Source organism: Galeopterus variegatus, unplaced genomic scaffold, assembly GCF_000696425.1.
Source record: "Galeopterus variegatus unplaced genomic scaffold, G_variegatus-3.0.2 Scaffold2240, whole genome shotgun sequence".
NCBI classification, from domain to species: Eukaryota; Metazoa; Chordata; class Mammalia; order Dermoptera; family Cynocephalidae; genus Galeopterus; species Galeopterus variegatus.
Window position 1 is genome coordinate 247,849 of NW_007728351.1, and position 14,634 is coordinate 262,482.

At 55.5% G+C, this 14,634-nt stretch overlaps 1 protein-coding gene across 1 annotated transcript in view; it reads left to right on the plus strand.

Annotated features, from left to right (window-relative positions):
• Positions 1 to 2: 2 nt before the first annotated feature.
• The window catches only part of SLC7A5 (solute carrier family 7 (amino acid transporter light chain, L system), member 5), a 36,796-nt gene continuing 22,164 nt past the window's right edge, over positions 3 to 14,634 (plus strand). The window contains exons 1-2 of the mRNA XM_008581051.1: positions 3 to 465; positions 14,146 to 14,271. Coding sequence (XP_008579273.1) covers positions 3 to 465; positions 14,146 to 14,271 — 589 coding nt within the window. The remainder of the gene's footprint in view (positions 466 to 14,145; positions 14,272 to 14,634) is intronic.

The following is a 14,634-nucleotide window of genomic DNA, read 5'->3' on the forward strand; positions in this document are numbered from 1 at the left end:
AGATGTTGGCGGCGCGACGCGCGGACGGCGCGGACCCGGCGGGCGCTGGCGAGGCCGTGACCCTGCAGCGCAGCATCACGCTGCTCAACGGCGTGGCCATCATCGTGGGCACCATCATCGGCTCGGGCATCTTCGTGACGCCCACGGGAGTGCTCAAGGAGGCGGGCTCGCCGGGGCTGGCGCTGGTGGTGTGGGCCGTGTGCGGCGTCTTCTCCATCGTGGGCGCGCTCTGCTACGCCGAGCTGGGCACCACCATCTCCAAGTCGGGCGGCGACTACGCCTACATGCTCGAGGTCTACGGCTCGCTGCCCGCCTTCCTCAAGCTCTGGATCGAGCTGCTCATTATCCGGCCCTCCTCGCAGTACATCGTGGCGCTCGTCTTCGCCACCTACCTGCTCAAGCCGCTCTTCCCCACCTGCCCCGTGCCCGAGGAGGCCGCCAAGCTCGTGGCCTGCCTCTGCGTGCGTGAGTACGGGGCCGGGCCGGGGCTCCCGGGGTTCTGCGTGCCCGGGTCCCGCATCCCCGGAGAGTCCACCTTCCTGCCTCCCCGGATGGCCACCTCCTACCTCCCCGCATCCCTGGACCATCCCTGCAGTTAGTTCTAGGCTAAGGCCACTGGTCCCACCCAGAACCACATGTTTCATTCATTCCTTTACACTCTCCGGGCAGCCCGGGGAATGAAAGCTGCAGTAAGACAGACAGCAGGGTCCCTGCCCTGACCCTCCAGAGGGCATTCCACCGTCCCCCTTAACCCACTAGGACTTAAGCCGTTCAAGCAAGCGCCAGCCTTCCTTTGGCCCTGGCTGAGCAGTATTCCATGCCTCTTGCAAGGCACCCACATGGAGGGCCTAAGCCAATTTCCTGTTTGAGCTCCAGTTACTAATTGGTTGGTTATGGAGAGGGAAACTGCAGTTAAAAAAAAAAAGATTACTTGCTTCTGCTGTCCAAACCAGCCTGTCAGGAATCAGTGGCACGAGCTAATTCATAGGAACACAGTGTGTGGGGAAATGACTGTTGCTTGCTCAGGCTAAGCAGTGTCAAATCCCCTGAAGGCTGCTCAGCAGTGCAGGAGGGCAGCTTGGCTGCAAATGAAGTCTGTGTGTGTGTTGGGGGTGGCTGGGCTTGGTGGTCCCAAGTTGTGCCAAGAAGCAGCCACTGGGCACACATCCCTACTGTTGGTGGGGACAGAGCTGGGGTGTGCTTCACCAGGCCAGAGAGAACTGTTGCTTTGCAAAAACAGTTTTTTCCTGGGATTTCAGGGGGAAAAAATAGTTTGTACTGCATGTCACGTGATGGGGAGGGGGGCCTCTTGGCAATTCTCAAGCTCATGCCTTGGCCAGTCTCTTGGAAGTGTCCTGCTTTCAAAGTTTACATTGGAGTCCTGGGCATCCAAGACTTAGGTTTATTTACTAGTATTTGCCTTAAGAGCTGCCACCTGTTTTAAGGTTCTACCTGAATCTTGATAGTGCATTCAAATACAGGACTAGCAGGGCTAAATTTTTAGTTTTGGGTTATGAGCCATGACATTCAAGGGAATGCGTAATTACTTGGAGTGGCTTCTGTCTAGGAATACCTGTTGGTGCTGTTGGATTTGGGAGCCACACTGTGCAGCATGGGGAAAGTTGAGACAGGTTCTGTGAACTCAGTGCAGAGGGCAGACTAAGCTCAGAAGCTTTCCTAGGACCCTGAATAGCAACCATGTCATGATATTTGCCCTTTTAAAGGGGAGTCTCAGTGGTGTGGGTCTCAGCTTCAGAAAGCTTTGTTTGGTCCAAATCTAGGAATAGTCATAAGCCACTGTTGACCTTCCTAAGGACGGGAGTTGGGGAAATCTGCATCTTCTGGTTGAACATTGGAGATGAAGATTTTATGGGATGACGCAATGGGCTGAGTGAGGAAAGGAAAAGGTCTTTAAAGCGGAGATTACTTGGTTTGTTTTGTCATTAGGAGAATTTTACTTGTCCAGTGCTCATCATTGCTAGGTGCTATTTAATATTTTATCCTAGTATGTAATGACATAGGTAATATCTTTAAAGGGCCTGCGCTCTTTAAAATCGGATACCTGTGTACTGGGCCTTTTTTTCCTGGTAGTGCCGGAGGAAGTTGAGGAAAATGCCACTTCAGCCCGTTAACAGGAGGGAGATTTAGGATAGAGGGTTTTCTAGTTTTCTCTTTCTAATATGAAAACAGTTAACACACGAATACATTATCATGTAAGCACTGAAGCCCTGCAGATGCTGGGTGAGCAGAGCATGGGGCCATGTTCCTCCTCCTCTGTTCCACCCCCACTTCCATGGCTGACAGTGGTACTTCTAGAGCTTTCTCCTCTACACATACTTAGTTGGCTTATTTAAAATATCAACTGGGTCATAACATGCGACTTGTTCTCCCCCCCCTTTTTTTAAGGTTAAGATGGTATTGCCATGTTTCTGCAGCATTACACAAGGTTAGGGTTAAGCAACTCTTACTTCGTTGTACGTGCATGGACAAGTGTGCCTAGCCTGCCCTCTGCAGCCCCCATGGAGGGCATTTGGAGTTTCCCAGCTTCATGCAAATGGCAAAAAGATGTGTGGTTTCTAATTTGATAGCCAAAGTGCCTTCCAAAGAGGCTATACTCAGTCGCATGTTCATGGACTTTTTTTGTAATGATAGAGCTTTTAAATATTTTAAATAGCTTTAAACTGTCCGTTTTGGCCCAAGTAGGCAAAACCTTGGAATGGTTTCTAGAATGAATACGGCCTTGCCAACGTGCTCAGACCCAGAGGGTTGACGCTGGTTAGGATCCCTTTCAATTGAACAAGTGAGTGCCACGCTTCCGGCCTAGAGTTGGTAGAACTCCAAACCAACTCAAGGTTTACTCTGACTCAGGCTTAGAGAGGAGCTAGGAGGTCCTGGGAGGGGGAGACCCTGCCCCTGTAGGGGGGCATCCGAGAAGTCCTAGAACAGGTGCAAGGGGCAGCCTGGAGGCCTGACCACTGGGCCGATGGCCCTGCAGGGTGTGAAGGAAAGGCCTGGACATTTGGCCTCAGGCGCCATCCTGAGGCCTGTGGACATTGTTCCTGAGGCATGAAAAGCCACAGAAAGTTTTAGTGTTTTTTAATGATCATGCATAAAGCTGGGTTCCAGAATTTCCCCTTAGGAAGAGAAGGATCACTCTACCCTGCTCTTTCTGGATCCTGGTCCTACTGAAGGTGCAGGGTGCACGATGGCTGTCAGGGGCCCGCCTCTGAGGCTGCCTCAGGAAAGGGCCTGGTGACAGCACAGGAGGTGTGGATTCCAGAGCAGAGTTCTCATTTCAGTCCCCTGGTCATGTCCCACAAAAAGTTTCTTTCTGCTCTTTAAAAACTTATATTGTGTGGGCCGGCCCGGTGGCGCACCGGATAGTGCGCCGCTTGGGAAGCGCGGCGGCGCTCCCGTCCGAGGGTTCGGATCCCACATACAGACCGGCTCCCGCTCACTGGCTGAGCGAGGCGCGGGAGCAACGCAGAGGTTTGCAATCCCGTTGCCGGTCCCAGTCCAGTACAGGGGCAACACTGAGGGTTGCGATCCATTGCCGGACACGGAAAAAAAAGAAAAAAAAAAAAAAAAAAAAAAACATATTGTGAACATGGCTTGGCTTTGGTGTTTTCAGTGTTCCTCTGACAGTAAAAACGGAAATAGATCCCATTCTGGTAGGTCTGGATTCAAAATTCAGAGATGAGGTCCCTTCATAGCATATATTTAGTTCGTTTATGTTTTTCATCAGTCATGAAAGTGAGAGAAGCCAGCATGATAAATCTTTCTCAATGGCCATGTGGGATTTAGTATGAGAGTAGGTTTATGTGGGTTGTTTATTGCTTAGTGAAAACTTGGTAGTGTTTACTTGAAATCCAAGGGGTGCCAGGTTTTGTCTTAGCAGCAGCAGTCACACAGACGGGTTGAGATTCTCGCTGGGCCAGGGCTTGACTGGGCAGTTTATCTAACCTCGCTGGGCTGCAGCTTTCTCTGCAGTAGGTGTAGTAGTGTCTGCTCAGCATGAGGGTACAAGGTTATGGCCCATGGCAGGCTCTCAAGTGAGCGGGAGCTGTTTTGGTTCTAAAACACAGCTGCAGGCCTGGGGGGTCCTTCATCTCCAGGGAGGAGCTAGTGGAAGACAGGGTTGGGATGGGCTCGCTTCTTCCTCTGCTAAGTCGAGATCACTTACCCAAGCCTGTAGATGTCAGGGAAGTGGCCTACAGACTGCTATTCTGCCACGTGGAAAGCAGAAGTAGCCCACCCTCCTCTCCCTCTCCCAGTTGGGCAGAGGACAGGACCTGCCTTCTGGGACAGCTACCCAGGCCTTGCTCCTCATTTCATCCAAGGTCACCCATCAGTCTTGCAGAGCTCTTGTCTGCTGGAGGCTGGGGACCCTTCTTTGACTTCTCGTGGGAGGTGGTGATGGGTCTACTGAGGCTCCCTGGAGCATAGCTCACCCATCTGACTGTCACTTGGGCAGGGCCTCCTAAATCAGCGTGGGCTGGGGTGGTGGCCATTCTCAGTTGGCGTCGCATGACCTGAGTATTTCTTACCTGGCGTCATGTCAATAGCAACCTGGGTGCTGTTTCGAGAAATCCACTGGGACCCTTTGAGCCTCAGCTTCTGGGTCTGTGGTGTGGGGTATCCCAGCCCTGCTTGGGTATTCAAGAGGATTCTAGGCCACGGTGTACTTAGCGTGTACAGCACCTGGGCCGTCCCTGCTGTTCTCAACACCGCCCTTGTCTTCTGTTAGCTTGTAACATTGACCAGCCCCAGAACTCTCTTCTCATTTAATAAAAAGAAGGAAGGAGTGAGAGGCTGGAGAGAAAAACCAGAGGTGAATGCCATGTGTCTCCCTGTCCTGGAGCTCTGGGTTGAGGTGACGTGGCTCACCGAGGGTACAGACGTCACTGCAGCTGGCCCTGCCGGGCACTGAAGAAGGATGCAGGGCCTGGAGGGCTGAGGCCATGGGGGTGGGTTCCGGTGGCTGTGGGTGGCTATGGTCAGCTGACGTGAGGGTGGTTGGGGCTGTGACCAGAGCAAGAGAGTGAGTGTTTTGCCCCCTGGGTCTTCAAGCCGTCTGAGGGGCGTCCACCACCGTTGTGCCCTTTTCTCACCCAGTCCCACGTGAAACCTGGTCCCATTTGGGTTTCAGGACATTGGCCAGCTGCCATGGCTGGGACCCTCACTCAGTGTTTCCAGGGAGCTGGGCAGACCCCAGAATCTCAAGCCGGGAGCTCAGTGCAGACAACAGCCTGGCGATTAGCACCGAAATCCGACTTTCCCAGCCAGCCATGAAAGTGCTGCTGGTGCCTGAGCAGGTCATGCTGAGTCATGGGATTTGGGGCTGAGGCCCATCAGGGTAGTTCACTGAAGCACATGACCCCAGGATAGACAGGAGACGCTAGTGGGAGTTTCTAACCCTTTTTCCCTGGGTCACAGGCCCTTTTGATATTCCCATAGAATGTGCAGAATCTCTGCTCAGAAACACGTACCAGGCGCCTTCACACCTACAGGTACAAAACAGTGGGGTTCTCAGACCCCGCAGACCTTGGGCTGGGTTAAGAGCCGACCCCCAAGAGTGGGCCCCCAGCATGGCACATGCTTCGACTCCACCCCTTCTCACATACTGTGCTCCAGCCTTTGAAATCGGTGTCACCATCCCATCTTACAGCTGGGGAAACTGAGTCTGGGGTAGGCTGTGAGCTCAGGGCTGTGGCCCCTGCCTCCATGCTGAACCTTCATTCATTATCAGGCCTGTGGAGCACATGGTGCGTCTCTGGGGAGGGGTGGGTGCCAGGGGTCTGGGACAGCGTCCATCACCACATCCAGGTGGTCTGATCAGTCAGGGTGAAGTCATGGGTGGATCAGAGGTTTGTCTGTGTTCTGGACTCCTTAGCAAGTGCTTCTCTCCCTTACTGTAGAGAGCCGTCCAGGAAACCTTGCATCTTTCTGTCAAAATCTTCACTCTGCAAATCAGTTTCCAGGGCGATATTGGCTGATAGCTCTCTTCATCCACCCCTGGAAGCACCCCTGGAGGAGGCCATGGCTTGACACACTCACTTCTGTTCTGCGGTCCTCCTGTCCTCCTTCTCTCCTTCCAAGGAGCTGCAGGATTCTGCACCCCCAGCAAGCGTGACCACCCCAAGCCTTGTCTGTGCTGCTGGCTGTGGGGAGCTGCCCAGAGCACACCTGCCCCCGCCCCAGGCTTTGTGCATGCTGTCTGCAGCAGTGGGCACACCGCCTCAAGACCCCATGGCGGCCCCCTTCCTCCACCACTCCGTTCCGATGGGGGGGGGGGGCTGCACCCAGCACCCAGCAGCTCCTTCCTTGATCCGAGCAGCATCCTGAATTCTTGCTCAGGAAGGTGGGCTCCGCAGGTGGCCATCAGCACCTGTGTGACATAGGGAGGCTCAAAGTGTGGGAACATCTATTTCCCACATCCCTGTACATGAGACCTGCCCCCAGGCAGGGAAGTTTTTCTGGGCCTTGCCCACCTCTCCCTTGTGCCAGGATTTGCTGGCTATGTGAAGAATTAGTACCGACTTCCCATTCGGGCTCTTGGCTGCAACCTGATCCCTGCTGAGTCACCCTGACCTTGGGGCTTGCCGACATCTGTCACTGCTGAGACCCTGTCGAGTGTGAGCTGCTCAAAGTGGAGCTGACACAGAACTGAGGCCACTGCAGTCCTGGTCAGCCCAGTGCCTCGTCCCTGTCTGAACCAGCTGCCCATGGCCTGTGTGGGTCTGTGCCCCCACCACGGTCAGGCTGCAGAGCTTGAGTGTTCCTGGAGCTGTGTGTTCACCTTGCCCCCTTTCAGGGACCCCATCAGCATTAGTTGGCTAGAGGGCCCAAGGCTGCTGCAGAAGGCCTGAGTGGGCCTGACTCTGGCTCTTGAGTTCTGTGACACCCTCTAGCTGTGCGACCCAGGACTGGGCACTTGGACTCCCTGGGGCTGTGCTTCAGAGCTGAGAGGCCGGGGGGCGGGGGGGGGGGGCAGGCCGGCCGTGTCTGCAGAGGTCCTGGTAGTCAGCTGTCAGTCATGGCAGGGGCCAGGAATCAAACGCTGGGCAGGCCAGCCTGGCGAGGGGAGCAGTTGGCAGGAAGGAGCGCCCGTGCAGTAGCGTCCACGCCTTCTCAGCCCGGCCTCAGGCCCTGGTAGTTCTTCCTGAGATGCTTCAGGCCCCACTCAAACTCAGCACTGACAGCTCCCCTCAGTCCAGGGCATCTGTGCCAGCTTTCATCACCTCACCCTCAGGGCCTGATGGGGACTGTGGACAGCCCCCGACCTGATGCATGGGTTGTGCACTGGTTAAGCCCGAATGCACCCCTGTTCAGCGAGTTCGTTGCTCAGTATTTGTTTCCACCTGCTGTTCAGATGGAATAGCTAAGAAGCCAGGCCCCCTGTCCAGAGCTGGGCTGTGAGCCAGGTGAGGGGTGGCGGCCCCCAGGGTCTGTGCTACCCTTGGACAGCGAGTGTTGAAAACCCCAGTCGAGTGGCCAGAGCACAGAAGTGGAATATAGGAGAACTGGGTGCCCTCACTCCACTCTCCAGGAACTGCTCTGTGACTCTCACCAAGTCGGACAACCTCTCTGAATTCTATTTACCCCAACTATTGGACTGGATGCTACAAGATCCACACCCCCACCCAAGATGCTGTGACTGAATCGGGTTTCTCTCTTTTTTTCTGCTTCGTAGGAACAGAGGGTTTGGAGGTGGGTTTTCCAAGCCATAAATGTGCAAGGCTCTGCTGGTGATGGAGGGGACTCCTTACCCCTTCCACACGCTGCTTCACCTGTCCTCTGAAGGTGTTCGTGCTGCACTGACCTGTCATGTTAGCAATAGCAGTAGGGTGCCATAGAACATGCTTGCATGTTATTTCACCTGTAAAGCAGGCACCAGCATTCTTGTTTATTAGAGGAGGAAACAGAGGCTCAGACATATTAGGTAACTTGCCTGAGGTCCCACAGCCTGATGTTAGAGCTGGTGGGTGGGGTGTCTCCTTCCTTCTGTTCTGGCTGTTTCTTGGAGCCGGGACCCTTAGGAAACCTTTATCCACCAGGACGCTCACTTCAAAACCCCATAAGTAAAGTCACTGTTTGCGGATTTTCCTACTTACCTCAGAACTCGGGGTGTTGCTGATTTCAGAGTTTACTAAATCTGCCTCTTTCTGGTATGTTTTGAAATGAATGTGTCATCTCTGTTTCCAGACAGTTGCCAACACCTCCACCCCATGCCAGCAGGGACTGTGTGTGGTCAGGCCTAACTCAGCCCTGGTTAAAAATGGAAAAATATGGAAACGAGTTTGAGGGCTGGTTACAGGGAATTTGGAGATGTGATGTCAGCCTATTAATAATTTGTTTTCACAGAAAGTCAGAAGTGGAGGTGGGGAGCCAGGTGGGAGGGTCAGTGTCTCCGTTTGGATGGAAATTCTGGCCTGTCCTGCAGGAGTGGCCTCCCTGCAAAGACTGGGCATCAGGACTGGAGAAGTTTCCTCTGCTTCTAGCAACCTCTGGGTCCCATCTGAACAACTCCCTGCGCCAGAATTGCTTCATTTTCCTTCAGTTTTCCAGACTATTTAGAGGTCCTGGTCTCACCTAGGGGAGGTGATGGGGAAGTGGCTGGTTCTGGAGGTGCAGTCGTCCTTGTCAGTGGTGATTGTCGGTGGTGATGTCGCCCTCTGGGTCTGCACGTGGGACCCTGGACCAGCAGCAGCAGCTTCCCTGGGAACTTGGCCGAATGCAGACTCTCAGCCCCACCCCATGCCTGCCTGGTCAGAAGCTCTGGGGGTCCCCTCCCCGAGTCTGTTCTTATAGGCTGCCGGGAGTTCTGACACACTCTCAAGTGTGAGCGAGCTAGAGTGACCCCATCTGAGCAGCAGGAATAAGAGAGCTCAAAGCAAGAAGTGAATTGGTGCTGGGGGGTACAGGGGAGACCATGGAGGCTTGCGGCGGAGGGGAGTCTGACCATGAGTGGAGAAGGTGGGGGCTCGCCCCAGCCCAGAGTACCTTTAGACTTCAAGGGGCCGGGCAGGGTGGTGCTGGTTTTAATAAGCCCCATGTGCTGTGGGCACCCACTAAATTTGGGGCCCCTGTGTGAATGGAATGGATTTGGACGAAGCCATGCTTGGTAGCCTGCACTGCCTGCAGACAGGGCTCCAGGGTCAGTGCCAAGTGTTGTGTTTGACAGGTGCCAGGCTAGGCTCGGAGTGTCAGTGGGCTGGGCTGGGCTGGGCTGGGCTGGGCTGGCTGGCTGCCTGCCTGCCTGTTGGGCCCAGGTCTTGGGCCAGCTGTGGTTGTAGTGGTCAGCTGGTACTGTTCTCGGGCCCAGTGCCTGCTGCTGCACTGGGTGTACCCCGGACACCAGGCTGGCTGAGCTTCCTGGAAGCAGCATAGCCTGCCCGCCCCTTCCCCTGCGCTGTCTCGGGGGCCTGTGGGGAAATAGCGGTGCTGCTGTAGAGTTCTGGGTGAAACGATCCTTGCAGCCCAAGCGTCTGACAGCTGGGCCCCCTGCGTGAGGCAGCACAGCTATTCGCAGGCTGCAGGGGTCTCTGCCCCACGTACCGGCCTTTTCATTGAGAACTGAAAACCATGCCCAGAAAGCACCTTTTTACAAAAGACTCCTTTGTGGAAGTCCGGGCTGCATGTTAGCAGCACCTATGTCCTTACTGGGTCAGAAAGGACTAAATGGTGTGTCCTAGGGCCAGGCAGCCTGAGCCTGCATCCTGCATGCAGCCATTTACAGACAGGCCCAAGACCAAGTGCTGGAGCCGCTGCTCAGAACTGGATTCTATGGTTCTGTCCAGCTAGGGGCCGGACAGGCAGGATAGCGGCTGGGGAGTGGCTTCAGGCCTGGAGAGAGGATTTTCATCATGGACGGGCTGGCCTTATCAATCGACGGTCCTGTACCTAGTAACTGTTCTTGGGAAGATCAGGCATTGGGACTTGTGGGGAGGCTTGCAAGGTTCCCACCCAGCTGTGGCCCAACAGGTCACTGCTGCTGCTGCCCCATGGACATGGTTGAGGAGCCTCTTTCTGGGAACGGTGGGAGGGTCCAGGCTCCGTGGCTTTACTCTGTGTCCCAAGTGGACATGCTTGTTACCTGCCCCTCCCCCAACTGTCCTTCTGTCCTGGTGGGACAGGCCCCCGAGACTGAGATGCCAGTGTGACACCAGGGCTGGGCTCACTCTATGGAGGTCAGAGTTCCTGCTGGGTCAGGAAGGGAAGGGGTACAGGCTCCCAGAGCCTTTGAGTGCTGCTCTGATTGTCCCCTCCCAAAGGGGAGAGGCTGGGGGCCAGGACAAGGCCAGCTGTGTGTTTTGCAAGTAAAGTGCGTGTGTTTCAGTGGTTCGTGTATGCACCGCCCCACCCCCCTGTCCAGAGCATCTTCTCACACACCCTCTTGTGAAGTCGGCATCCCTGGGGGCCCAACCCCAGAGACAGGGAGGCAGGATGGAGCGAGGCGGAGCTTCATGCCTCCCCGAAGACACCCCCACTCTGAGCCAGTGGGTGTTAATGTGTTGCTGAACCATTGGTGGACTGGCCATTGTCCCTAGCTCCTTCCTGTGACTCTCTGGACATGGGTGATGTTGCTGGTTAGCCAGGACAAGAGTGAAGTTTGAGCTTTAATGCAACCAGGTGTCCTGGGCCTGGCCGCGATGGGTGGTGGCATTGGGTGTTGCTGGGGGGTTTTCCCTCCTTCCTGGGGCAGTGTGTCTTGTCATCAAGACACCCAGAAAATGATGGTGTTTTGGTGGCCCAAACACCTGACCCAGGTGGGGCCGGGGGTGCTAAGGGTGTAAATGGAGCCCCCAACGGAGGAGGGGCTCCTGGCCAGGCAGTGCTCCTGGATCACACTTGAGCTACGGGGCCCTTGCCAGCCTCTGGGTGGGCCGTGGACTTCGTGGTGCAGCAGGACCTGGGTGGGGAAGACACAGACCTGAAGAAGGAAGCATCCCCGGTGCGGCCTGCCCTGGCTGTCTGCACACAGGCAGGGCGCTGGCCTTATCTGTCTGGCCCCAGCTGTCGCCTTTAGCCAGCACAGCCATGCTTATCTGGGGTGCCGGCTCGGGCAACCTCCAAAGGGCCCTGTGTGCCCGTCCTCAGCCCCACTTGTTTTTGCTTGCGGCACAGCTGCTTTCTCCTGCCTCTCCTCCTTCTGTGGGGGCTGTGAGTTAACCCTGAGTCTTCTGTGTCCGAGCCACTGCCTTCCAGCTGCAGGTGTGGAAACTGAGGCCAGGAAGTCAGGCAGCTTGTCAGCGTGGGGGAGCTGAGACTCAAACCCAGCTCCCAGCCTCCCTGATGCTGACCGGTCTTGCTAAGGCTAAAGGGCGCTGGGTCCAGATGAATTCATTCATTTTTTTAAGATGATACTTCATTTTGAAATTTTAGAAAAAGGAACACTGGAATATAATAAAGTCCTTGTTTACTCAGTGTCCAAAATTGATGTACATTAGACTTCCGTTGTGTATTTCAGTCCTTTTCATAAAAGAGATAAGTATTCTAAAGCCCCCTTTGTTCTGTGATGGTTTCATTCCCCCCCAACTGTGGTGCTGCAGCTCTGCCTGAGCTACTTGATTTATATCATGACCTAAGCAGGAGCTCGGCCCATGTGGCAGTGGTCTGGCACCTGCTGGTTCTCTGTCCGCTGGGCACTTGCCAGGGCTCAGGACGTTTTTAGGCCCGGAGCAGCTGGGCTGGGTCTCAGGAGGGGCCCTGATCTCTGTCCCGCCTCCAGTGACATCCATGATGGCGTCATCGCCCAGCACAATGTCAGCACAGGACAGTCCAGGGCTGAGGACAACTGGGCAAGTTGTTTCCTTTCCTGGAGCCCCCAGTGTCTTCGTCTGGAATGGGTGAGACCCCCAGCAGAGGGCAGCTGGAGCAGAGAGGCAGGGGCTGAGCCTCCGGAGCAGCAGCAGAGGGGCGGGCGAGGCAGCCTCCAGCACCCCCTCCCAGGATATGAATGGGCGGGTGATGGAGCCTCCAGCCCTTTGCTGAACACGGAAGTGCAGAAGCGCGTGCGACAGGGGGTGGAGCCAAGCCAAGCGGCACCTGCTGCTTTGTTGCGTCAATACCAGGCCCTTGGCTGGCCGCCCGAGGCTGGACCAGAAGGCACTGGCTGGAAGCATCACCACATCGCTGGGGAGAAGCCCCAGGAAGAGGGAATTATGTGACTAGCCCTCCTCCTGGTCCCCCACTCTCTCCACTTTCGGAGGGGGGCGTGCCGGGGAGTCTCCAAGTGTCTCATGTTAGAGCAGCAGCTAAAACAACCACTTCCAAGCGTTTTCCAACCAGACCTTCCCAGTGCGTGGTGTGTGGTCTTGGTCAGCTGGAGCCACACACAGAGCAGTAAAGAGAAAAGGGAGTGGTTATTAAGGTGCCGGTCAACTTCTGAGAGAGGCGAGCAGACATGAGACAGGCTTGTCTTGTCCCCAGCACAGTGGGGGAGGGGCTTCCTGTTCTGCCTGAAAGGTCAGGTCTCATCTGGTTAATTAGTGTGGATTTATTTCCTCGCATCCTGAAATTAGTTATAATTAGCTTAGCTGGGGGAAAGCCATCTTAAGTCCACGGGGCCTGGGTTGACCTGGCCTTTCTGAGTGTTAGTTCCCTTGGAAAGAGCAGAGGTGAGCCTAAGACCCGCAGGCTTTCTTACCTTCCTGCAGCCTTCCTGGGAAGCATTAGGTGTGGGGGCTATGGAGGGGCACTGTGCTGATTGGGGATAAGGTCCCCGACTGGAGCCTTTGCTGATTTTGGGGGTGTACGTACTCCAAGCCACTGACAAGGTCACTGCGCTGGGGGTTACAGGGTGTTTTCAGCACAGCTATTCTTCAGCCGCAAGCACGGATGAGTGGGGAGTAGCGTGGCAGGAAGCGACGGGTGCAGTGTATGTAGCCCTGCCTTTGCATGGGCATCGTTTTGTTTCATCTTAAGCTGCAGAGAGGCTGTGTTTAGCCCCAGCTCTCAGCAGAGCCCTGAGCATGTAACGCCACCGTCTCCTGCACACCACATCTCAACAAGACACCCCCCTGCCCCTTACACCACTCTGGCTCAGGGCTGGGGTCTCCCCAGGGCCTAGGCAGGACTTGCTAGCATCTGGGAGCATCTGTTGGCCTGTCTTAGTGGCCATCTGTGTACCCGGCCCCCCAGTCTCCTGCTGATGCTGCCAGTCCCTATCACAGCTCTTTCTAGGGCGGGGCGGTTTCCAACTACCTGTAGAGCTGCTCAGACATCTATGTGATGGTGGAAGCCATCTTCTGTTGTCAACATGAACTGTTGACATAGCAGCAGGGTGGAGAGCGTGTGCAGATTTCTGTGCTGGCCGAGCCCACCTGAGCGTCACGGCTTGCTGGGGGGTCTCGGGTGTGTCCACACACGCTCATCTGCAGCCCTGTCTCGGCCCGGTCAGAATTGCTGCTTGAGCTGTCAGAGACTTGTGCACACGGGACACCAACTCATCTGTTTTGGCTGTCAGATTCAATGGGAGATTCTCTTTGGAGAAAGGGCCCACCCTCACAGCTCTGCTAGTGCTATGCTGGAATCACATGAGCAGGTGAAATGTTGAGCAGGTGAGAAAGGTGAGCGTGTCCATCCTCCAGACGGCAGGTTGGCCTCTTTAACCCGAGTCTGAGGACAGTGCTCTCAGAGACCAGCCTTCACAGGAGGGACCCCAGGTGTGCAGCAAGTGCAGTGGGGGAGGGAGGAAGGTGATTTTGACAGAGTCCCTTAGGAGGCTGACATCCATTCATCTTGAGGGGAAACCCTTAGGATCTGGCCGGTTAGCTCAGTTGGTTAGAGTGAGGTGTTGTAACAGCAAGGTCAGGGGTTTGGACCCCTGTACTGGCCAGCCACCAAACAGTCAAACAAAAGGAAACCCTTTATGACAGCCCAGGGACACCTGAGATCTCAGCTGTTTAGGGAGTTTGACATTGTCATCCTTTTACCCTGGACCTGGAGAACAGCCAACTTTGTCAAAACAGGCCTGAGAAAACCAGAAACTGCAGAAGGGGTGTGGGAGAAATGGGGGAGCTTCTGCTCGAGCCCAGCCCTGGCCCCAGCCCAGCCTGCCGACTGGCAGGTTCCTCTCCCTGCTGCGCCTGCTCTAGGTAATAACCGAGTTTTGTCGTGACCGCCTGCCTTCTGTCCCCACAGTGCTGCTCACGGCCGTGAACTGCTACAGCGTGAAGGCTGCCACACGGGTCCAGGATGCCTTCGCTGCCGCCAAGCTCCTGGCGCTGGCCTTGATCATTCTGCTTGGCTTCGTCCAGATTGGGAAGGGTGAGTGTGGCCAGGGACCCCGCCAGCACCCTTTAGACTATGCCTGGGGCTCCTGAAGCGGCCGAGGCTCGGGATCCTGATATGGCACCTGCTCTGTGTCCCCTCAATTTGTGTGCCCAGCTGCTGCATGGTGGGCTTCACGTTTCCCCTCTTGGGGAAGGTTGCCCAGCAAGTTCAGTTGGCCCCAACGTGGGCAGGGAGCCCTGCATGGTTCTGGGGGCTTGTGTCGAGGGCCTAGGGGCCTGACACACAGTGAGCATGACAGAGGGGCCCTGCAGCTTCTTGCTTGTTACACAGTAAGTTCGAAGGTCTCAAGTGCCCAGTCAATGAATCTCAAACCACACCTGGAGAGGACATAGCACA